At 40.8% G+C, this 24,517-nt stretch overlaps 1 protein-coding gene and 1 long non-coding RNA gene across 3 annotated transcripts; one reads left to right on the forward strand and one right to left on the reverse strand.

Moving 5' to 3' along the window:
- Positions 1-584: 584 nt before the first annotated feature.
- Positions 585-4,969, reverse strand: LOC116619885. The gene is made up of 3 exons (XR_004296911.2): positions 4,608-4,969; positions 1,676-1,731; positions 585-830 (listed from the first exon to the last, which is right to left on the reverse strand). It is a non-coding gene; the product is annotated as an uncharacterized LOC116619885 (long non-coding RNA).
- Positions 4,970-5,010: 41 nt separating this feature from the next.
- Positions 5,011-24,402, forward strand: LOC5515603. 2 transcript variants are annotated; one of them, XM_032385183.2, is made up of 29 exons: positions 5,011-5,211; positions 5,344-5,539; positions 6,042-7,263; positions 7,817-8,081; positions 8,644-8,867; positions 9,386-9,496; positions 9,933-10,076; positions 10,312-10,543; positions 10,633-10,734; positions 11,080-11,163; positions 11,509-11,757; positions 11,916-12,198; positions 12,552-12,720; positions 13,166-14,301; positions 14,878-15,088; positions 15,771-15,804; positions 16,317-16,482; positions 16,739-16,890; positions 17,128-17,292; positions 17,755-17,922; positions 18,190-18,288; positions 18,954-19,024; positions 19,208-19,253; positions 19,497-19,595; positions 19,910-20,016; positions 20,322-20,405; positions 23,024-23,132; positions 23,356-23,411; positions 23,686-24,402. In XM_032385183.2, the coding sequence occupies exons 1-29, from the start codon at positions 5,143-5,145 to the stop codon at positions 23,888-23,890; spliced, it is 6,258 nt and encodes a 2,085-aa protein (XP_032241074.2). In that variant the 5' UTR covers positions 5,011-5,142; the 3' UTR covers positions 23,891-24,402. The 2 variants fall into 2 exon arrangements, with proteins under 2 accessions (XP_032241074.2, XP_001635666.2); XM_001635616.3 differs by having other exon boundaries at positions 5,012-5,211; positions 10,630-10,734.
- Positions 24,403-24,517: the final 115 nt, after the last annotated feature.

The following is a 24,517-nucleotide window of genomic DNA, read 5'->3' on the forward strand; positions in this document are numbered from 1 at the left end:
TAACCCTTTGTTTTTTTAGACATACAATGCCTTTAATTAAATAATTTCTTTTGTTTAATAAAATAAGACCACAAGCAATAGCCCAATTTCTAGTTTCACTATGACCGCTGGACTTACAGACTAAGGATGCATAAATACAGTGTAAGCCTTGACTTGAGGCAATTTTCATGCGCAGACCAGTGAGAATCCTCTGGAACTTGGAATAAAACAATGCAAAAACCTGTGAATACTTAATTATCCCACTGGTATTTGCAATCGATTCAATTAAAACCGAGGATTGTATTTATGCGTCCTCTGTGCCTATGACCAGCAGGCACAACGGAACTCGAAACTGGACTATTTGTTTTTGTTCTATTTCTTTTATAAGACAAACAGAGAAACCATGAAACAAAGGGTTAATGATCAGCCAAAACAGTGGCTGCAAAGAAAAGGGAGGTCTTGCATAAATCTGGCTTATGGAAAATAATGTGCAAACTGCCCCACAATAATCTAAAAGAGTATAGCTGATTTAACCCTTGCAATTAACCTACCAATCTATGAGCTTGAGCACTTCACTTCTTCACGAGAACTTCTAGTAGTACCAGTTGTTGATATTGCATTGCTTTATTTTTTTAATGTACATTAATATATATAAACAACTTTAATTTTCCCTATAAATTTTACAGACCAGAATTTTTACATATTTATCCACAAACGTTACATGATTTAGTACAATGCAGTACTTGGCAGAAGTCACTTATTTCTCTTTCTTGGGCATGGTGTTAGTGGCCATCATCCCGATAGACAACAAAGTCAGGCCAAGACCAACAACTGATGCAATCATTGCTCCCCTAGAACAAATAGAGGCATTAATTATTATTATTATTTTTTGCTAATGACCCTTCTTGGGTCTGGATGCTGAATTGATAGGAATCAGATACAAAGTGTTAAAGCAATCGCACCAGTTTACTTTTGGGCAATTGTGTAACAATCTTTGATGAGTTTAAACAGAAATTGTGAAAAAATGTTTCAAAATTGGAATTTTTTTTTTAGGTTTTGTAGTGTCTGATAATTAAGAGAGAATGGCCTGTTAAATAGCGTGGGTTCTAATACATTCTTTTGTTGGCTAAGTTTTCCATTGGCCCGCTTTAAGTAAATTGGTTTGAATGCCAGACTGACTCAGTGATAAAGGGCACCATATAGCAAGGAACATACAGCTTACATATGTCTGACCAATGAACACAGCTTAGTTCAAGATTGCTGATTTTTGTATGAGGAAATGTTATCCCAGAGAAAACTAAAACTAAACTTCTCCCATTTTCTCTTTTTTTTATGTTCTGTGTACCTGTTCGTCTTGCTCATCCTGTGTTTGTTATTTCTGAAATTATTGTAACTATTATTTAAGCTGAACCCGCCTAGATTGGCCTGTTCTATTAGCGGGTGAGCACATAAAAGAAAAAATAATGTATCTATGTACAATAAAGTTGAAGTTGAAACTCTAATGGCATTATAGTAAGACCTGCAAACTTAATTCATGTAGGAGCAGGAAAATAAATCCAGAACCTAGTGGTAAACGGCACAAGGACTACTGTAGAAAAGGGTAAATGAAACAGTAACATAAATAAACGAAATCCATCATAGACAAATCTAATAAACTGGTAAAAAAATGTGTAACTATACAAAATCTATTTTTTACCTGTAGATGCGCATATCATTAACCCCATGCTTCAGATAGATAGGAGTGTCTCCAGTCTGTAAAAATAAAAATTTATGACTTTAAAATGACAGTACACCCATCTACAATAGACACACAGAAATGACTGTACACCCATCTACAATAGACACACTGTGATGACTGTACACCTTTCTACAATAGACACAAAGAGATGACTGTACACCCATCTACAATAGACACACTGAGATGACTGTACACTCATCTACAATAGACACAAATAGATGACTGTACACCCATCTACAATAGACACACAGAGGTGACTGCACACCCATCTACAATAGACACACAGAGATGACTGTACACCCATCTACAATAGACACACAGAGATGACTGTACACCCATCTACAATAGACACAAAGAGATGACTGTACACCCATCTACAATAGACACAGTGAGATGACTGTTCACCTTTCTACAATAGACACAAAGAGATGACTGTACACCCATCTACAATAGACACACTGAGATGACTGTACACTCATCTACAATAGACACAAATAGATGACTGTACACCCATCTACAATAGACACACTGAGATGACTGTTCACCTTTCTACAATAGACACAAAGAGATGACTGTACACCCATCTACAATAGACACACTGAGGTGACTGTTCACCTTTCTACAATAGACACAAAGAGATGACTGTACACCCATCTACAATAGACACACAGAGATGACTGCACGACCATCTACAATAAACACACAGAGATGACTGTTCAGCCATCTACAATAGACACACTTAGATGACCGTACACCCATCTACAATAGACACAAAGAGATGACTGTACACCCATCTACAATAAACACACTGAGATGACTGTTCAGCCATCTACAATAGACACACTGAGATGACTGTACACCCATCTACAATAGACACAAAGAGATGACTGTACACCCATCTACAATAGACACACTTAGATGACCGTACACCCATCTACAATAGACACAAAGAGATGACTGTACACCCATCTACAATAAACACACTGAGATGACTGTTCAGCCATCTACAATAGACACACTGAGATGACTGTACACCCATCTACAATAGACACACTGAGGTGACTGTACACCCATCTACAATAGACACACTGATATGACTGTACACCCATCTACAATAGACACACAGAGATGACTGTACACCCATCTACAATAGACACAGTGAGATGACTGTTCAGCCATCTACAATAGACACACAGAGATGACTGTACACTCATCTACAATAGACACAAAGAGATGACTGTACACCCATCTACAATAGACACAAAGAGATGACTGTACACCCATCTACAATAGACACACTGATATGACTGTTCACCCATCTACAATAAACACACAGAGATGACTGTTCAGCCATCTACAATAGACACACTGATATGACTGTACACCCATCTACAATAGACACAAAGAGATGACTGTACACCCATCTACAATAGACACACAGAGATGACTGTTCACCCATCTACAAAAGACACACAGAGATGACTGCACGACCATCTACAATAAACACACAGAGATGACTGTTCACCTTTCTACAATAGACACACAGAGATGACTGCACGACCATCTACAATAAACACACAGAGATGACTGTTCAGCCATCTACAATAGACACACTGAGATGACTGTACACCCATCTACAATAGACACAAAGAGATGACTGTACACCCATCTACAATAGACACACTTAGATGACCGTATACCCATCTACAATAGACACAAAGAGATGACTGTACACCCATCTACAATAGACACAGTGAGATGACTGTTCACCCATCTACAATAAACACACAGAGATGACTGTTCAGCCATCTACAATAGACACACTGATATGACTGTTCACCCATCTACAATAGACACACAGAGATGACTGCACGACCATCTACAATAAACACACAGAGATGACTGTTCAGCCATCTACAATAGACACACTGAGATGACCGTATACCCATCTACAATAGACACAAAGAGATGACTGTACACCCATCTACAATAGACACACTTAGATGACCGTATACCCATCTACAATAGACACAAAGAGATGACTGTTCACCCATCTACAATAGACACACAGAGATGACTGCACGACCATCTACAATAAACACACAGAGATGACTGTTCAGCCATCTACAATAGACACACTGATATGACTGTTCACCCATCTACAATAGACACACAGAGATGACTGCACGACCATCTACAATAAACACACAGAGATGACTGTTCACCTTTCTACAATAGACACACAGAGATGACTGCACGACCATCTACAATAAACACACAGAGATGACTGTTCAGCCATCTACAATAGACACACTGAGATGACTGTACACCCATCTACAATAGACACAAAGAGATGACTGTACACCCATCTACAATAGACACACTGATGTGACTGTTCACCCATCTACAATAAACACACAGAGATGACTGTTCAGCCATCTACAATAGACACACTGATATGACTGTTCACCCATCTACAATAGACACACAGAGATGACTGCACGACCATCTACAATAAACACACAGAGATGACTGTTCACCCATCTACAATAGACACACTGAGATGACTGTGTATTAACTTACAATATACACGGGGAAGGATAGATAAGTATATTGATTTTTTTTAATAAAAAGTAAGATTCGTTTGTTGGATTCTCTTTCTAACAGGTGTGGGAATGTTAGAAAATGGCCTACGACTTCAAATGCTATCTCTAACCGCCAGTTGAACATAAATAGCATAAGTAAATTAAAGGCTATAGCATCAAGGATAATCACAGAAGGAATACTACGCATGGTAATTTTGTGACCACACACACATAAATCCCGCGTAAGGAAATGTGCGTGATGTAGTGCACGTTCGCCCAACACGCGCAGGCATTCGGACACGAACCTTGAAAAGCCTCTGTAAATTCTTTATCTTGGTTGTCTTGTCGTAAATTCCTTCACTGGCTACATCCTGATTGATTTTCGCCGCGTAGTTTTTTCGAAGGTCGTCCATTTGGTAAGTATTTCGGCAAACAAACAACCAGGAACAACAAAACTGCCAAGTCAGAACTAAGTTATGTTTCGTTACCAGTCTCCTACTAGAACGCTATCAAGAAACATGACAGACATCAGGTCACGCAATCCTGATATATTTTTTTATAAGCCTGTGAATACTACTAAAAAGCCGAGAATGCTAGTTTTACCCTTTTTCGGCAAGGAAGAGGGTAATAATAGGGTACTTTATCTTATTCCAATTTTTCGGCTTTCAACTGAGCCATGTACCTGTGTGTTTACAATCTGCGCATGTGCACGTGAAAGCGAGGCTCCAGTTTGGTTCAGGGCGCCATTTTCGATTTTGTCTGCGGATAAACAAGGTGGAAATGGCAAACTATAACAGATATATCATTATTATTTGGATGCTTATCTAGTCTTAAAACTATATGGAGGGTGAAAGAATATTAAAGGATCTTTCACGGATGAAATTTGATGGACTCTACGTCGATACGAAGGTAAAATCAAAGCAAAACCCAGGCTTTCTCTGTTGTTTTTACTTCAAAGTTAAGCTTATGTTTGGTTACATAGAGTAGCTGACTTTATCTTGCTTATTGCTATGGCATTTCGACTTTGTCTCTGTTTTGTAGAACTATCTTGGTTGCCTAAGAAGTCTAGTGGACAATGATGGTTTTGTTTTGCCCAAAGGCTGCAACACAGCCGAAAAGACTGTTATCAAATATGGGACTTTTTGTAACAAGTTTTTAAGATGTGGGCTAGAGTTGCTGAAATCTTTGAAAGATACCTCTCCAGAAACAGAGGAGCTTTTGGGTCTTCTCAGATTTGGTAAGTACTCCTTTTATTGTTGTTACTTTTAAAACCTAATAGATAACACTTTGCTTTCATCTATTTGGTGAATAAAGTAGGGAGACATAGCACCTACAGTACTGCAGTATTTTTTAGTTACAGTCAAATTTAATTTAAATATGGATTTGCTTTAGTATAGAGATAGGTACAGAAGTTTCTAAATAGATAAGAATAGGTACATGCTAACATGGAATATAGATTGGCATTAAGTGAAACAATGTTTAGATCTAGTAAATACCTCTACTCAGCATTTAGAAATTCTTAAAAAGTGTCTCGAAGAAAATTCAAGCAGGTGATACTGAACAAGCAAATAATTTTTGTTGATCTTTAGAATGTAGAGTCAGGGCTGAGTATGCAACACCCAAAAGCTGTTGAGTAAACCAACAACTCCCAAAAAAGTGGCCTAACAAATTACTGTAAATACAGTAGGTCAGTCTTCACATTTATATTCATTATTCTCACACTTCTTTTTTTTGTACAGTTGTAAAGATATTGGAAAATGTGATGAAGGCAGACAATGGTCATTACCTGCCTTCAATTCCATTGCTTGGTGAAATATTGAAAAAGTTCATGATCCTGGGGAACTATCTACTTGGCAAAGACAGACTAGAAGATGCATTCTACTATACCTCAACATGTTATAAGTGCCTTGAGTTGGCTATAAACAAGACAAGTATTCAACAAGACACTTCAATCTCATTGGCCAAGAGTCTGGCCAGCATAGCATGGAAGGGGGGTCAGCTAGCACCTCGGTCAAAAAGTAAAGGAAAAGAGACAAAGGAGCATTCCAGCTATGTAACATTACTTTGGAGGATGTGTGCATTACAAGCTGAAATACTTGCTAATGAGGCTGTACATACTGTTGTCACTAAAGCTTTCAAAGTTGCCTCAAAGTTTCAACTTGAATGTGAATCTGAGAGCCTAATGCCAAAGCTGTTAGACTTTTATCAGGCATTGTTCAAAATGCTTTCAAAGAGACAATGTGTAGTTGACTCTTTAGAAAGCTCTGAGTCACTATATTCACTATTTGAGCTTGGTTTTCACTTTACTAGGACATGTCAGTATCAAGGGGAGATAGAGATGGGCCAGAAGGTGTTAAATGAGCTTCAGGATAGTGTGAACCAAGCACTGAAGCCTAAGCTGACTAACACTGTAAATGGTTCTACTATATCAAGATTCTGTGCTTGTGTTTGTTGTGTCATCAAAGCATCACTCTTAGTAGAGTCTAAGGTTCTTAACAGAAAAATGTTAAAAAAATCTCAATTATCCAAGGAGTTCATTGAATTAAATAAGCAATTAAGTGAAGCGAAAAGATTATTGGGCCTGTTAATTGAGAGCACAACAAAGGCATCATTCCCTATTTCTACCATTATCATGGCATTAGAAGGATTCAAATCCAGTATTCTACCAAAGAATTCTGGCAAGGAGAAAAAATCTAGTGAATCAAAGTTTGCAGTGGATTTCCCTGCAGAGGTGTTTGAAGTTGTGGATACTCTAATGCTTGGATATCACAACCTTCTTGAGCTACAGAAACAGTCTCTTGTCCATGTCATGGGGCGTAAAGATGAAGTTGTGTCCTCGCAAAAACATGATCAGCTAAGACAGCAGCTGCAAAGAACTTCAGATCGCCAACTGTCTCTTTATAGTTTTGTCATGTCGCTGTACAGACACAGACTAGAGCAAGGGGACAATGGTCCAGAAAGGTGGGGGATTTTTGTAGCTTATACATTCATGCCTTAAAAAAGTGACAGTAAGAATTGAGGTTTCATATACTTAGATTATGTGATTTCTTTTTCTTTTTGCTGGGGCTGGTGTTTGTAATGATCATCACAATGAAGCCTCAATGGTGAGGCCAATGGAGAGATCTAACTGTTACACATACCGACAAAATTGAAGTATTTTTAACATTACAAACACAGCTTACTGGGCTCTCCCCCAAAAATCACACCCCAATGTGATCAATCACAGGCCTTCCTGAACTCCTGCTTTAGAACTAGTCTATATACAATGGTGATCCCCAGCCATTCTTCTGTGTTAGAGATCTGTGGGTAACACCCACAGAAATCACTGGGTCCCCGACTAGTGCCTCACAAACAAGTCCCTGACTACCCTGTAACAATATTGACAGTGGAGAGCTTTTGGTAAGCTGTCGAGTATTTACTGTATCCCCAGTAACAAATTGTTTTATTGACAGGGAAGAGCTATTGGTTAAGTGTGAAGTAGTTTTTCCCAGTAACAATTTGTTTTTGTTGACAGGCGAGAGCTTTTATTGAAGTGCAGGGAGAGAGCAGAAAAGGGCAGTGGACTTATCCATAGCCTATTGCAAGATAACTCTGTTACTGTATCTGAGAATGAGCTTCTCTGGCATGGTTCTGAGTGCTTCTCCATTGGATACTGTGCATATAAACAAGACCTCTTTATGGAAGCAACATGCCTTATGTCTGTTGGATGTCAGTGTCTTAAAGAATGGTGCTGGTCAGCTCGAGGAAACAAGACTTATAACAAACAGAAGGTGCTTGAGGTGTGTAAGAAAATGAGCATCTTTAGGATAACAGTTTTGTTTGTCACACTTAACTGTGATTTGGGATGTTTATTACTGATTTTACATTTTAATTTAGAGACAAAATTACATACTGGTATCAACACTTTGTGGGTCAGATGGTTTGGTTAGAAGCTATTGAAAAGCATTGAATTCTAGACAGTTATTATAAAAAAATTTAGTCGAAGCACGGGTGGCGAAGTGTGTTAGCGCGTCTGCCTCTCGCCGCTGTGGCCAAGGTTTGAATCCTGGCTCAAACTGGGGATTTCTCCGGGTTCCTGCCTTGGTTTGAATTTGTGTCACAAGTGAGTTGAAGTTATTCTCCCGTGTTTCCAGTCTTCTCGGATAAGGACACTAAACCGGAGGTCCCAATGCAATAAACCCTCTGGCAGTGACCACCCCCAGTGGCAGTGCTTACTAACCGAGGGCCATATGTTAGAAAACTGTATATTCGGTTAAATATGCTACCCTCGATAAACAAAGGTTACAAAGTCAGTGTTATATGTTGGATTTCTTCCTTGGATTTCCTTTGATATTTCTCTAGGTTGCCACTAAATACCAGCTGCTGTCTGACTGTCTGGTTAGAACCCAGAGTTTCCCGGAAGCTTTGAGCAGTTCTACAATCTCCGTCATGCTCTTGTTATCTGCTGCTGAGTACCCCGAGGAGTGCAGCTCAGAGATGCATCAAGCCATCTTCAGCTGGGTCAAGACTAAGCACAAGTTTGTCAAGCATGCTCAATTAGATGATGCTGATTCAATAAGAACAAGGTTACCATTATGAATATTCAATTTACTTCCTTCTTCAAATTTTGGTACCCTTTCAACCCAATACACAAAAGTACATATATTTGATATTTGCTCCCAAGGATTGGGGCACTTATTTTAGGTGGGGAGCTTATTGAAAGCTTGGTGCTAAAAGGTCATTCACAATTTTAGTCTTTGTTTGACTTGGTTTACATTGCATGACAGGGAACATATTGATAGTATTAAAACTTGTGCTTGCCCAGTATTGTTGCATTTTAGTCCTAAGAAATGCTGGCAAAGTGTTTGGCTAATTTTTGGCTCTATTCGAGCTCCACAGTATCTGCCTCTATCCTCCACCATCAAGAAAACAGCAAATATTGCTGAGCCAAACAATGCTATATCTGTCCAAGAATGATCTATATAATGTTAGGAGATCTTAATGACTAAACGAATTTGCTCCGATAAATCAAAACAAACATTTGTTATGTGCTGTTTATCAAATATAAGCTCTTTCAGTAAGTTCTGATTATTTCCTGATTCAGAACCCTGTGCCAGGCTATGGCAGATGAAGACATGTCAACAGACCTCAGCATCCAGCAGCTGGCATTGATCCTACAGGAGGAACTCTCATGCTACAGCCAGTCAAGCAACAGGTAAACACAGATACGCCATTTGAGTAACTTGTGTACTTAAAGGAGTTTGGTACATAAGTGTTCACAAGATGCTCAGGAATACACAAAACATTGTCTTTCAAAATGATGACGAAAAAGAAGAAAACTAGCAAATCATTTTATTATATATAACAAAGGGATGCTTTTTGCTAAAATTATTTCATAGTTATGATATTCAGGCCAATGTACAAAAGTAATGTGACAGGAAAATTGTATTATTATTTCACCTTTTAACATTTTGTTCAGGTCCCTTTGTATTTAAGTGAATAATTCCCTCTAAAAATCTGTTTTACCTCCTCAGCCAAACACAATATTTTTGCGTTCATATAAGTATGAAGTTCTGCTTTATTTCGTTCCCAATTTTTATTCCTATCTTTTACTTTGGCTTTCAAACTTAATTATGGAAGGGTGTTTTTAGGTATGACCTGACTGTGGAGCAGCTGTCTGTCATCCAGCAGCTCATGGGGCTGTACAGGGAAGACGAGGACACATTCAAGCTTGCTTGCTTCACCCTAGAGTATGCTAAGATACTCCAGACAACTGATTGTACCTCAGATACTCGGTGAGTTGCACTGCAAGCATTATGTATTCCATCATTCTCAGATGATTTATATTTCCACCAAAGAACTTCAAAAGTGATTTCAAATGTTCCTGTACTGATGATTGTGTACTGGGATTGACATTTGACTTGCAAAAATAATTAATTAATAATGTTTGGGAAAAGAAGGCAATAAAACTGCTGGAAGTTCAAAATATTTTTTTTTTATTATAATAACTGATAGATTGCCCTTACCTAGGCCCCCTCTGGAGTATTGCCAGGAAGCTGTGACCATCTTGGAAGGTATATCTGAGGATATCCTCCCTGAAGACCCATCCTTTGCGGGCGTGCAGGAGGAACTAGGGGCAGCGTTCCTACTACAGAGCATAGCCCAGCATGGCAGTACCATGAGAGAAGGACCTTCCAGAAGACATGAACCACTCAACACATCAGATGCAGATGGTACAGGCGTGTCAGATGGACAAGAAGAGGTGAGGGTCTGGTGTGAGGTATGGAGGGGAGTTGTGGTGCTGCTATACAAATGTTTTGTCTTGTATTTTTCTTTGTATCTCTTTAGCAGCAAGTTGCTCTTAATCAAGCATACATTCAGTCCCTGCATGCGGCTGTGGATGCATGGACTGCCATGGTTGACTCCTGTTTGAAACAGTCTACATGTAACACGGTATGCATCTAGCAAGACGATTAAGTCCCTTAAATATTCTCACTACATCTGTGTGGGCAATTTTTTATCTCCAGATGTGTTTTGTAGCCTTTCCAGTCTCTTATCATTAGTTAGATGTACAGTACATGCTTATCCCAATCATTTTATGTTTATTTGCTATTGTCATCTCTGCTGATGATACTGTAACTACAGATAATTAAGTACAGTATTACCAGTTTTATGCCTGAAAGGTATATATACAATGCCAAGCACCAGTTTTCAAACTCCTGATAAAAGCATTTTTTCATGAGGTATCATTGGAGAACTACATAAAATTTTAACTTGCACATGCTATATTTTTTATAGGTTGAATTGACATGTTTAAGAAACCCTTTAGAGACCATCAATAGTGTTCGCCAGGCGTCTGTCATGTACGCCCTATTGAATCAGGTAAGGAAGCTTTGATTTGCTAAAAAAATAGGTAAAAATGCTAGACTTCCAAAGTCCATTCTCATTCACTTCCCTTTGATACAAGTAGAAAATAAAGGACATTTGCCCTAGCTGTACGACTAGGGATTTTTAATCAATGTAGAATGTTGGGTTTCCCACAAATCCCAAACTCGATAGGCCCACATAAGACCAGCTACCTTAAATTTGAGATAAAATGAAGTGTATGGTAAATCATATATATTATTCTTGTTCGAGATCTAAACTACTTGATTGTTTTGATTGTCTCCCAAAAATATAAACTAATAATAAAACGCCTTTAAGCTCTTTAATCTCTATATTTCGCAGCCATTAAACCAAGCCCATGCCCTCCATCTATTCGCTCTCATTGCGACAGCTCTTGGTACGCCTGAGGCCATGTCGGATGCCGTAGTGGCATATGCACAAGCGGTCCACTCTCTCTGCTCCATTCAGGATGTGTACCACGCCCGGCAAATGGTACGGCGTATGGAGGAGGCGGCTGTATGCAAGCCTACCCCACTAGCAAACATCCACTTAATGCTGGCCAGGAGTGGCTACCTACTTTTAGTTGGAAAGGTAAGCATTACTTGTTGCCCCTTCTACATGATAGCGACAGCTAAACACAAACACGCAAATTCATTGCTTCAGTGATCGGCGGGCCTGTGTCCCGTTGCGTGTAGCTCAGATCCATGGTTGAGCACCAACAAACAAACCAGCAAACACTTTGTTATTAGTTTTCAGAGGGCTCGGAGTGTCTACGTAGCGTCCTGAGCAGCGAGATTCTTTCCAAGAAGACTGCTTCGTCCTATGTTGTACTGGCCACTGCGAGGGTGCTGCAGGCCCAATACATGGCCCTCTGTCCTGAGATGCTCACCCCTCCTACTCCCTCAGGTGTGTCCTCCGTACACCACCAGCCGGCCACGCCCCTGGAGTGCTTGTCGGACGGCTGTACGTGGGTGGAGGTTGCCGCAACCGCCATCTTTGGGCAATCGCTATTGGACGTGGACTCAACCGCTGGTAAGTGCATACATGCGATACAAGAGTAGACATTTACGTTTACGATGATGGAACTATGTAGCTAAGTTACAAATACGGCACGATCACATTTACGATGATGGAACGACATGATCGACGCAAGTCATAGAAACGACACGAGCGACCATATCTAACCAAGTTCACAGGAACGGCATGACCGATAACATCATTTATATTTCACAGTGATAACCAAATTAATTTTATTTAAGCTATGACTTTGACAAACAGAATGAGCTGATCCCTCTACTTTTGTTAACGAAACAACAAGCTCGCGACCACACCGGACGTTTACAGTTACGTAGATACTATAATAGCTTTATGTTTTTTTTCTGTAGTATGTAAGGTCGGTTCAGACGAGTGCCTTCGGTTAACCACCTTGCACATCCTTCTCCACTGCCAGCTTCAGCTAGGTGCTATGCTTACTCGCCTAGGCGTGGTCAAACAGGCGGCCAAGTTCCTCGCGGACGGGCTAGCACTCGCCGGACGTTTTCACTTACCCTACAGGTACACTAATCCTTTTCGCCTGTCTAAACCGGCTTTCCACTAGCGAAGTTAACGGAGAGTCAAGAAAGCGGAGGCGTAAGAACTTACGCTCGTCTGATAATCTTCATGAAGGAGACGCAAGAGAGAAGGAAGAAAAGAAGCCGTTCCTTTCCATTCTTTATTTACTTGCGTCTCATTGACACCGGTTTTCACACGCCCAGTAAGCATCTTACGTCTCCGCTTGCTGCGCTAGTGAAATGATCTTTTGGGGCTAAAGATTGATTCTTTCTCGAACGTGAGAACAGGTGGAAGGCAAGCGCAGGAAAATTAAGCAGTCAAATTTGCTTAGTTTTTGTCCAAGTAAGAGCCAATTTTAAGGGCTCTATTGGATCAAAAAGCACTATTATAAATTTGTATAATATTTTCTATCGCAGGGTTATAAGCTATGAAACCTATTCTGTTGTAGGGTTATAGAGTTCAAGATCTTTCAATCCGAGCTAGACATCCAGATCCATAAGCTGGATAGGGCAAGGAGTGTCTTGCTGGGCGTTGCATCGCAGATGGCCCCTCTTTTCCATGGAACGACAGATCGTCTGGAAGACCTGACGGACGTGCACGCGGTGGTCTCCCACAAGGACACGTGCAGGTGTATGTGCTGCAGCGACCCCGCCCTCCAGGCTATTCAGATCCGGGTGCTCCTGGTCCTAGCGAGGTTCTTCCAGGCCTCCGCCGCGCCCAAGGTGTCCGTCAACTGTCTAGAAGGAGCTGAAGTGCTTTGTAATAATGCAGTGGCTCGCTCGAAGCGCACCCTCGATGAAATAACCAACATGCTTCGTCTAGGCGTGAGTGAGCCATGTGAGACCGACAAGGCACCCCGCACAAAGAGTAAAGGAAAATCTAAGAAGGCGAAGAAGGATGATAGCGCCGAGTGCCCTATCACCACGGCAGTCACCGCCAAGGCCATGTATGGAGTCTACTTCGCTGAAGTATTCGTACTGAACGCTGAGATCCTGTTGAGTCGCGGCAAGCTAACTAAAGCTAGAGATGTAACGGCTGCAGGACTAGATACTGTCGAGGAGGTGCGCAGAGTTTTTGGAGCAGTTAGTCCATACTGCTCTCAAGTGAACGGCAACTTATTGTACCTTAAAGGTTTGACTTACCTTCTAAGCGATAGCGCGTTTGCAGAACTTAACAACAGATGGGATTCATGTGCGCCTGATACCAAACAGCATTGTTCACCCAGTGATGTATCGTCCAATAAGATAGATGTAAGAGTGCCAGATGCAGACAATGAGAAAACTCTAACCAAGGCGCAAGCACGGAAAGGGCGACGAGGGAAAGCCGTGGTAAACGAGGAGAGTGAATTGACCGAGAAAGTAACTAAAAAACCAGCAAAACGACGCGGAAAATCGGCCCAGCTCTCCTCTCTTGAGAACAGTGTACAAAATAGAGATATTGACATTGATGGGCAACCTTCGAAGAGATCTTCAAGGTCTCGTGCTAAGGCGTCAAAGGTGGACGGTTTCCAAGAAGCATTGCCAAGTAGTAGAAGAGCCAAAGGTCGTGCGAAGAGCATTAACGAAAACGTAGACGAGGATAAAGGTAAAGATATAAACTATGGCCGTGGCTGAAAAAATGTATTGTTCACTCCCCTCTATGGCCATAATATCAAAAGATCGTAAGCACTGGAGTCTTCCGTCATACTGTCAATACTTCTTTTCACCTTTTACTCAGCCATCTCAATAGTCTAGTCTTTGTCTAAAAGCGAGAAGAACGTAGCATTTTGAGACGCTTATATAATGCTCTGGGGCCAGGGATAAATACGGCTACATGTATCTTGACATTTGATTGGATAAAAGGGACTTTCATTCCTGGGTTAGTGTTAACTTGCTTTCTAGCAACCCGGCCCTGGAAATCTCAAACTATGCGTGGTAAATTGGACGGCGGTTATTCAATAGTTAGTAGTTATCTCTCAAAATGGAACAGAAAACTTTGAAAAATATATAATCACCTTCTCTGGCCTCTGGAGACCTTAACAAATCCCCCGTTTTCCCTGTATTTGGTCATTTTTGTAGACAATTCTACCAAAGAGTACATTTTTTTGGTTTTATTGCAACAAGTATTGTTTTTCAATTTGTTTGTTATGGATTGTCTATTGATAAGTGTTTAATGGTATAGGTGATCACCTCCAGGTGGCCATGGAGTACCTCACTAGAGCTCTGGACCTCACTCAACCTTTACCTGACCCCCGCCTGTACTCGTCTATTTGCCGCGTGCTGGCCCTATGCTATGGGCGTGTCAGCCCCTCGGACGCCGCGCATTATTCCAACCAGTCCCTTGGTGTCACGCTCAGGCAGGAGGCCTTGAATAGCTCACGCAAGAAGCTCAGGTATGTTCGTCACTAATATACAGTGGTTACCCTCTACTCGCTGCACCCCAGGTCCCGAAATATGAGCCACTTGAACGCTGTATTTGATGCCTCTTTTAGGCGGCTATCCCCATTAGTTCTCGAAACAAAACGAACACTCATCACGTTGCGAGACGCGGTCCATATGTTGGAGTTAAGGATTTGGCACCCAAACGTTTGTACAGTTAAACTCCTCATAAACCGTCACCAACGGAACTCAGCAAAGTGACCGCTTAGAAGAGGCAGTCTTGTTGACATGACTCCTTAGCTAAGGTGAATTAAATTCAGTTTACAAATTGGGACGTTAGTTTGGTGACCGCGCACGCTTTATAGAGGTGACCGCTAAAAGAGATAATGTTTACAGTTAACATGGGGGAGAACGTTCAGTACTTTCGTTAGTGAACGTTGAAAAGATAATTAAGTTATCCCCGTCTCTTGCCAACGCTCCCTGTCCACTCTAAGGTCAAAAACGCATGCATAAATGGCCGGTCAACGCATGAAATTCGATTAAATTGCCCCCTTGCGAGCGTCCTGCTCGATTGACAGTGAATTAGAGATCATTTGTATGTAGATTTTCCCTAAATTTGCTGTGAACTACACCATGAAGTCGGCCATCAGCAGTTATCGCATGCTGTTCTTGTTTAATCTTGGATGTTTTTTTCAGGCGGCTGATGAAAGAAATATCAACAAATGAAAAGGTTTGTATGCTCCTATCATCTCAAAAAGAAACGCTAAAATGGCCATGTTATTGAAATATTGAAAAATAATTGTCTTGGCGAAAAAAGCGCTGTTCTTTTGAAGCTTACTATTAGCGTACAATTGACTAGGTTCTATTTTCATTTTATTATTGATGAAGTATTATCTCACTCACGAAGAAAGACGGTATATTTTTCCTCACAGTGGAAATTTGAATATGAAAATGAGACCATGTGCCTCGTACATTATTATCGAGTAGCGTCTTACTGGCGAACTTAGATTTGGGCGAGGTTTACTCACAGGCCACTAGGGTGTGTCTTTTTGGAGATAACCAATTCACTATAACCAGTTCACTAGGTTGTGTTTCATCTGTATAGATACACTTCTAACAGGGGCCTTTTTATGTTTACGTTGTTGAGATACGGAAAAATTCTAGCTTTTGTTGGCATGGTGCTTTACGGATGTCATTTCACGTGATCATGATGCTTCACACGTGGTCCATTACTTTTTGCAGTCTTCCATGAATGACATGGATGCTCTAGCGGACGAAATGAGCCACGTGTCCCTGAGTGATGATCCTAGTGTCATGACAGCGTGCAGGAGGTTACTGCAGATCAGAGAAACTATGGCGTTCAGTGGTAATGAGGCAGGAAACCCATCGGATCTGGAATTTGCTCGAGGTGAATATACTTGGGTATAAAAAGACGAACCTTTTAGGTCTGTGAACACTTATGACGGTACATCTCCTTATTTTGACAATTAAAGGATTGAAGGTCCTTGAGAGGGAGGTGCTTATAGACGTTATTCTTTCATTGGCTATTTTAACTACACTTTTTCCAAAATAATTAGAGGTTTAAACATTAAAAATATAGCGTCAAGTATATTAGATCCGGGCTCTTTAATCATCAGTGATGAATGAGGGTATCATTATTCTAGAATGGACAGTGTGTACCATTGACAAGGTATCGCTTCCTGGAATCACCCCTTCCTACTTGATGGTGACCCGCCTGAGGAATGGTAGCGCACCTGTTGTCCTTCGCCTCGCCCTGCCGGATGATTCTGAGGGAACTGAAAGTTCTGGCAATGATGTAAGAGAGTACTCAGCACTTTTTGTGTGCCTTTCCAAATACAAATTAGATATTAATTAAACAGCATCTTGAAAGAGTTTTAAATCTCAGTGTTATTCTATTTCTGAACGGGCCGTACTGGAATGCACGGCTCGGTAATCAACCAATGGTCCAAAGCTTACGTAGCATATTAGCTGTGTAATGAGGATTTTTATCCGCTAAGTATCGACATGAATCAAGCTTGAACCCTGTTTGCAGCATTGCGAGGCAGCAAGCAAGGCAGTGATGGACCTCTGCAAGCTATTCCAGGGCAGCGTTGACGAGAGTTTCGCTGATGTGTTGAGGGACAGTGCGGAGAGTATGAATATTTCCAGCACTAAGGAGTGGTGCCAACGGCGATCCAACCTTGACGACTCCTTGAAGGTAAACTAGCTTACTGCATACCACTTCGACGACTCCTTGAAGATAAACTAGCTTATTGCATACCAACTTCGACGACTCCTTGAAGGTAAACTAGCTTATTGCATACCAACCTCTGTGACACATTAAAGATAAACTGGCTCAATATTTGACATCCAACCAACAATCCATCAAACCTCGATGTGAATTGGCTTATTGCATATGACACATCAAGTGCCTCACGTGTACGCTTTTCAATGCTTTATATTTGACACATCCAATTACATGCACCACCTTGCTCACTTTATTTATCCAAACTGTATTTTTGCAGAAAAAAGGGGGAACTTAATTTTGGTGTGATCCCTTCCACCTCAAAGCATACTTCTAGAGATTTTGGGAGGACCTCCTTCCCATCAACCACTCAAGAACGTTTTACGATCTCCGTCTGTCTTCAATTATTGTTTATACATGCTGTATCCTTCACAGAATGTTCTAGAACGGCTTGAGAGATCATGGCTTGGCAAGTGGCGAGGTGTGATCCTTGGAAGGCACTCCACGCCTGGCGTCGAGGAAACGTTGCACAGCTGCTCTGCCGACCTGTGTGAAGCTCTGGGGTCACGGGCTGGAAAGAAATGCGATGTACATCTCATCCAGGTAGAGTGATCAAAGGGGTAAAAGTATGAAATCTTTAACTCTTTCAGCTGTCTGCTCTTGACGACAATATTTTGCTTAGTTGAGCCTACGAAATTGCTACTTAATTCACCAACGCCAAAAGCATTAGGTACGTTCCGGGATTCTGGGGGGTGGGGGATGTTACGCCCACCCTGATATTACCATGTGTCACTACTGAACAAACAGTGAATTTAATTAAGTTCATAAAGAATCGCGAAAGTCTGACATTTGGATGTTCTGTGTTCTAAGATTTTGTTGGATGCGTACTCGAGTTTGAGCCGGTACGAAATCAGCGAGGCCCTTTCCTACCTGACTGGACTGCAGCAAGACTCGGACAAGCTCCCTGCGGTAAGACCTATCACTGGAAGTAGCTTGTTTAACGCAAACCTATTCGGTATGTCTTGTCAACGTTTTCCTGGAAATCCTATTCATTTTTTTCTCTTTGTAACTTTTTTTTATAAGTACGTTTGCATGTGGTTTTCTCAACTTTGTGCTCTTATTTTAAAAGAACGTCTAATTTTCAGTGGAGGCTAGGTCGTCCATTTTTAGCACTGTGGCATTGAAGGCTGAAAATGTTCTTAGCAATGTTTCTAAAGTTTAGTGTATTGAAAAATATAATACCCAATGAATTATTAAAAAGAGAATTACACAAATAATTAATAGCAATAATTATTAAGGTTGTTATTATGGACAAATTTGCTTTTGTGCTTTAAAACTTACCAGACTTACAAAGCAATATTTATCTCAGTCTCGGCATGTTCTTAAAATTTTGTGAAATCCTTTATAAAAAGGTTCTTATTTTAGACAATTATTGTAGTCTAAGTAATTATTCACGCCTTATGGCCCGATTATAGCACTTCTGAAAAAGGTCTCAAGAGCTTGTCACCGCCTAATGGTGCAAAGCCATCTGATGACAAACCTTTGATAGCAAATCAAGCCAACTCGCCTGGTGGAGGCGCTCGTTGGTTTTACATTGACTTGTAACGACAACTGTATGATTTCTGCTCTTTCAGTACCTGGAAGTCTTCACCAACACTGCAACTGAGTATACGTCGCTTGTAAACCAGATACTCCAAAAATCATCGTAAGTTATATAACTCTCTTGTTTTACAACACAAACACTAAAACCTAAACACCGTGTTTGGGATATTTATTGTTCTCCGAAGAATCCCTCCGTGCCAGTATGCATTCTCTCGCTCTTCACGGTCTAACGTGGTTTTCCCTGAACATACGCCAGTCATGATATTGTATTAATGTTACAACTCAGGTTGGAGGCAGTTCGCCGACACCCGGTTATCCTGATTCTAGGAAAGGTACGTTGAACACGAAATGAGGACACGCGTTGAGCCAGATTAAGCGTTCTTTGTTTGGATCGGTATTTGATTCTAAATACGAACACCTCCAAAACATCGTGCAGCATGTTGTTCCAGTGCAGATTATGCTATAATTTAGTGTTTGGAAAAATCCAAAGTTCTAGGGTTGGCAACGACATTTTTTAGATTGGTGCATTTACCACTTGGTAACCTAGTGAGTAGACTAACGTGTAATGCTTGTAGGGGGTCCAACATCTTCCCTGGGAGAACATACCGATCTTGCGCGATCACGAAGTCACTAGGATGCCATCACTGCAGTTTGTTCTTAGCCACGCCCAACAGGTACCTTCATAACACTCGCCACCGAGTACAATATCTCAGAACTGTAATGCACCGACGAGATACTTTGACGATCAACACCTAGCCTATAGTGAATCGACGAGATACCTTCATAAGACGCAACACCTAGCCCAATATCTAAGTACTATAGTGCACCGACGAGATACTTTGACCATCAACACCTAGCCTATAGTGAATCGACGAGATACCTTCATAAGACGCAACACCTAGCCCAATATCTAAGAACTGTAGTGCATCGACGAGATACTTTGACGACAGTGCATTAATGGAACAATATTAAAATGTATTTTACGTAGATGATGCATCAACCCTGTTCTGTCGACCCAGAGAAGACGTATTTTGTACTTAACCCTGATGACAATCTTCCCAACACTCAGAAACTCTTCCAAAAGTGGTTTGAAGGGTAAGTTGAAATTTTTATTAATGGTGTTAGATAAAGTAAAAAGTGTGAGGGCCTAATTGCAAAATTGTGACCTAATATTAAGTTCACAATTGTATGCCGGGGTCTTACTTGGAATGCTACTATGTACGGTTGACCGTGCTGCCCGATAGTTTTCATAAAGTCAGAGTTTAAGCGTTAGTACTAAAAGTATGGACAATTTGAACGTTTTCGCATGACTGACCGTATCTTTGGTTCCCTCGCTGTTAAGGGACCTCCTTGCACAGTAGCTAATTGATATCTGATTGATTGTAAACCATCCCTTTCAGGGAGCCTGGCTGGCGTGGTGTTACTGGAACCAAGCCCTCCCAGGAGCAGTACAGGAGTGCCTTGGTGGACAACGACCTTTTCTTGTAAGCAAACGTAATAGTTAAACACGTCCACGCCCTGGTGGACCAAGACCTTTTCTTGTAAGCAAACGTAATAGTTAAACAGATCCACGCCTTGGTGGACCACGACCTTTTCTTGTAAGCAAACGTAATAGCTAAACACTTCCACGCCTTGGTGGACCACGACCTTTTCTTGTAAGCAAACGTAATAGTTAAACAGATCCACGCCTTGGTGGACCACGACCTTTTCTTGTGAGCAAACGTAATAGTTAAAACACTTCCACGCCTTGGTGGACCACGACCTTTTCTAGTAAGCAAACGTAATAGTTAAACACTTCCACTCCTTGGTGGACCGCGACCTTTTCTTGTAAGCAAACGTAATAGTTAAACACATCCACGCCTTGGTGGACCACGACCTTTTCTTGTGAGCAAACGTAATAGTTAAACACTTCCACGCCTTGGTGGATCACGACCTTTTCTTGTAAGCAAACGTAATAGTTAAACACTTCCACGCCCTGGTGGACCGCGACCTTTTCTTGTAAGCAAACGTAATAGTTAAACAGATCCACGCCTTGGTGGACCGCGACCTTTTCTTGTGAGCAAACGTAATAGTTAAACACTTCCACTCCTTGGTGGACCACGACCTTTTCTTGTAAGCAAACGTAATAGTTAATATATCTTGTTCTCATAGTCGTATATTCTCGTTTCTCTTCCCCCTTCTCTTAATACTCTAGGTGTGGTCCGTAGTTATCTTGTTCTTTTAGACGTGTATTTTCGTTTCTCTTCTCACTTCTCTTAATACTGTGGGTGTGGTCCATAGATATCTTGTTCTTTTAGGCGTGTATTTTCGTTTCTCTTCTCCCTTCTCTTAATACTGTGGGTGTGGTCCGTAGATATCTTGTTCTTTTAGACGTGTATTTTCGTTTCTCTTCTTCTCTTAATACTGTGGGTGTGGTCCGTAGATATCTTGTTCTTTTAGACGTGTATTTTCGTTTCTCTTCTCCCTTGTCTTAATACTCTAGGTGTGTTCCGTAGATATCTTGTTCTTTTTGACGTGTATTTTCGTTTCTCTTCTTCTCTTAATACTGTGGGTGTGGTCCGTAGATATCTTGTTGTTTTAGACGTATATTTTCGTTTCTCTTCTACCTTCTCTTAATACCGTGGGTGTGCTCAATAGATATCTTGTTCTTTTAGACGTGTATTTTCGTTTGTCTTCTCCCTTCTCTTAATACTGTGGGTGTGGTCCGTAGATATCTTGTTCTTTTAGACGTGTATTTTCGTTTCTCTTCTTCCTTCTCTTAATACTGTGGGTGTGGTCCGTAGATATCTTGTTCTTTTAGACGTGTATTTTCGTTTGTCTTCTCCCTTCTCTTAATACTGTGGGTGTGGTCAATAAATATCTTGTTCTTTTAGGCGTGTATTTTCGTTTGTCTTCTCCCTTCTCTTAATACTGTGGGTGTGGTCCGTAGATATCTTGTTCTTTTAGACGTGTATTTTCGTTTGTCTTCTCCCTTCTCTTGATACTGTGGGTGTGGTCCGTAGATATCTTGTTCTTTTAGACGTGTATTTTCGTTTGTCTTCTCCCTTCTCTTAATACTCTGAGTGTGGTCCGTAGATATCTTGTTCTTTTAGACGTGTATTTTCGTTTGTCTTCTCCCTTCTCTTAATACTGTGGGTGTGGTCCGTAGAAATCTTGTTCTTTTAGACGTGTATTTTCGTTTGTCTTCTCCCTTCTCTTAAGGCGGTATGATACTAAAAAAACTACAAGTTTGAAGTAACACTCAGCGTAACACTCACTAGTTCCTGTGTTTTTAATATTATTGCATGAAATTTGGCAGGAATAATTATTGATAGTGTAGTAGTGTAATGAACCTCAAAAACCTTGAAATTTTTACAATGCTTAGTAATATGAAGGCTTTTTACCAAAGAATGCTGGTTAAAATTATAAGCTTTTTGTTTGTTTACTTGATAATTTTCCATTTATGTCAACTATATAGCAATTTTAGGTTCATTACATAGTTTGAGGTATTAGCAATGAATATCCTTAGTTTGGTTTGTGTTCCAATTATAGTTTCAGAGCTAGAGCTGTTACCGTAAGAGCATTAAAATCATGTATTTTGGGTGTGGCTTGGTTACCATAGCAACAGTAACTGCCAAAATTGGTATCGAATGATTAGTCTCAATGAGGTTAATGATATGTGAAATAATAAAACTGCTAAGTCTTTTGCTTAAAATTTTTGTTGTCTTGGGTATCATACCCCCTTAATACTGTGGGTGTGGTCCGTAGATATCTTGTTCTTTTAGACGTGTATTTTCGTTTCTCTTCTCCCTTCTCTTAATACTGTGGGTGTGGTCCATAGATATCTTGTTCTTTTAGGCGTGTATTTTCGTTTCTCTTCTCCCTTCTCTTAATACTCTGGGTGTGGTCCGTAGATATCTTGTTCTTTTAGACGTGTATTTTCGTTTCTCTTCTCCTTATACTCTGGGTGTGGTCCGTAGTTATCTTGTTCTTTTAGACGTGTATTTTCGTTTCTCTTCTCCCTTCTCTTAATACCCTGGGTGTGGTCCGTAGATATCTTTTTTTAGACGTGTATTTTCGTTTCTCTTCTCCCTTCTCTTAATACTGTGGGTGTGGTCCGTAGGTATCTTGGTCATGGTAACGGTCGGACCTTCCTCAACGGCTCAGAAGTGCAGAGGCTCAACTGTCGCTCCACTGCCATCTTGATGGGCTGCAGCAGTGGCAAACTTATCGTGAGTCTCGCCCTTTTTTTAAAGTATTTAAAGATACTTAACGGTTTTACAAGCTTTTAGCTCGTTGTCCATTGTTCCGACTTGCTTGACGCGATTAGATACCTTAAAACACTTAAAATTGAAAATAAGGTGAAGCAAAAAAGTGTCGCGAAAATTACTTAGATGAAATCTTAAAATAGACTTAATGAGTACACCTTTTGTCTTACTCCTTGTCTGTTTTTAGGTTGAGGGTGTCTGTGAACCAAGAGGAATGGTGTTGAACTACCTTATCGCTGGCTGGTAAGATTTGTTAGTAGTGAGAGGAATGCCAAGGACAATGTTGAGTGTAGAACGCACGCTATTTTGTAGTGATCTCCTAGCATTTAAAAGCAGAATATGTTACCCTCCTTTATCTATCCTTCTCCTCATCCGCTTTCTTCTCTTCCCACCCACCCACTTCGCATGGTCCAGTAATCCGTGGTCTGTGTAGCTAATCTTTGTCTAGGAACTATTTATAAGTCAGCTTAAACAATTACTTTCAATTGTGCTAAATTCCTCATTTGATGTCATGCAGCCCGGCTGTAGTCGCTAACTTGTGGGATGTGACCGATAGAGACATTGATCGTCTAACCGCTACACTCCTGAAGACCTGGCTTCAAAGGGATCACTCCCTTTCACTTGCCCAAGCACTCTGCCAAGCTAGGAAAGCTTGCAAGCTAGGTTATCTTATTGGGGCCTCTCCCGTTGTGTATGGGATACCTGTGTACCGGAAGAGATGACACTGGCTTTTCCGTGATCACTCACTTCCGCTTCCGCCAAAGAACGAAGGCTTGTAAGCTGCTCTACCTTATCGATGCCTCGCCTGTGTTGTACTGGATACCTGAGAATCGAAAGGGATATACTGTAATAGATATAAATCTATTATTACAGTTGTACTGGATACATGAGAATCGAAAGGGATATACTGTAATAGATATAAATCTATTACAGTATATCCCTTTCGATTCTCAGGTATCCAGTACAACATGATGAATCGCCCGTGGGTTGGGATACCTGTGTATTGGACGCGATGTAATTCATTGGCTGAGATACCTGTGTATCTGACATCCGGCGAAACCCAGAACTTTGAAAAGAGCTCACCTGAATGCGTGAAATACCTGTGTTGTTGTGACTTCTATAGCATTTGAGCTAGAGTATATTTTAGAAATGTTGGATTTGATTGCTTTTTACTAGGGGATCTTCTTAATGGGCATAAATTGAAATTGTAAATAAAACGTTCCATTCAATGCAACCTGTTTCCATCCTTAGTGTGTCTATCTACTCCAGCCCCTGTAAACGTAAAAACAGCTTTTGCGAGCATGGTTTGGAGCTAAGTTCACGCGACAGATTTAGCAGGAAAGCGCGAT

The sequence above is a fragment of the Nematostella vectensis genome, chromosome 2 (genome assembly GCF_932526225.1).
Source record: "Nematostella vectensis chromosome 2, jaNemVect1.1, whole genome shotgun sequence".
NCBI lineage: Eukaryota > Metazoa > Cnidaria > Anthozoa > Actiniaria > Edwardsiidae > Nematostella > Nematostella vectensis.

Excerpts from the sequence above, each read along its gene's own strand:
- LOC5515603 (XM_001635616.3), top strand. The coding sequence starts at position 5,143 with ATGGAGGGTGAAAGAATATTAAAGGATCTTTCACGGATGAAATTTGAT. Across the intron at positions 17,293-17,754 it reads ACCTTGACGACTCCTTGAAG|AATGTTCTAGAACGGCTTGA; the intron begins GTAAACTAGCTT and ends TATCCTTCACAG. Across the intron at positions 18,289-18,953 it reads ACTCGGACAAGCTCCCTGCG|TACCTGGAAGTCTTCACCAA; the intron begins GTAAGACCTATC and ends CTGCTCTTTCAG.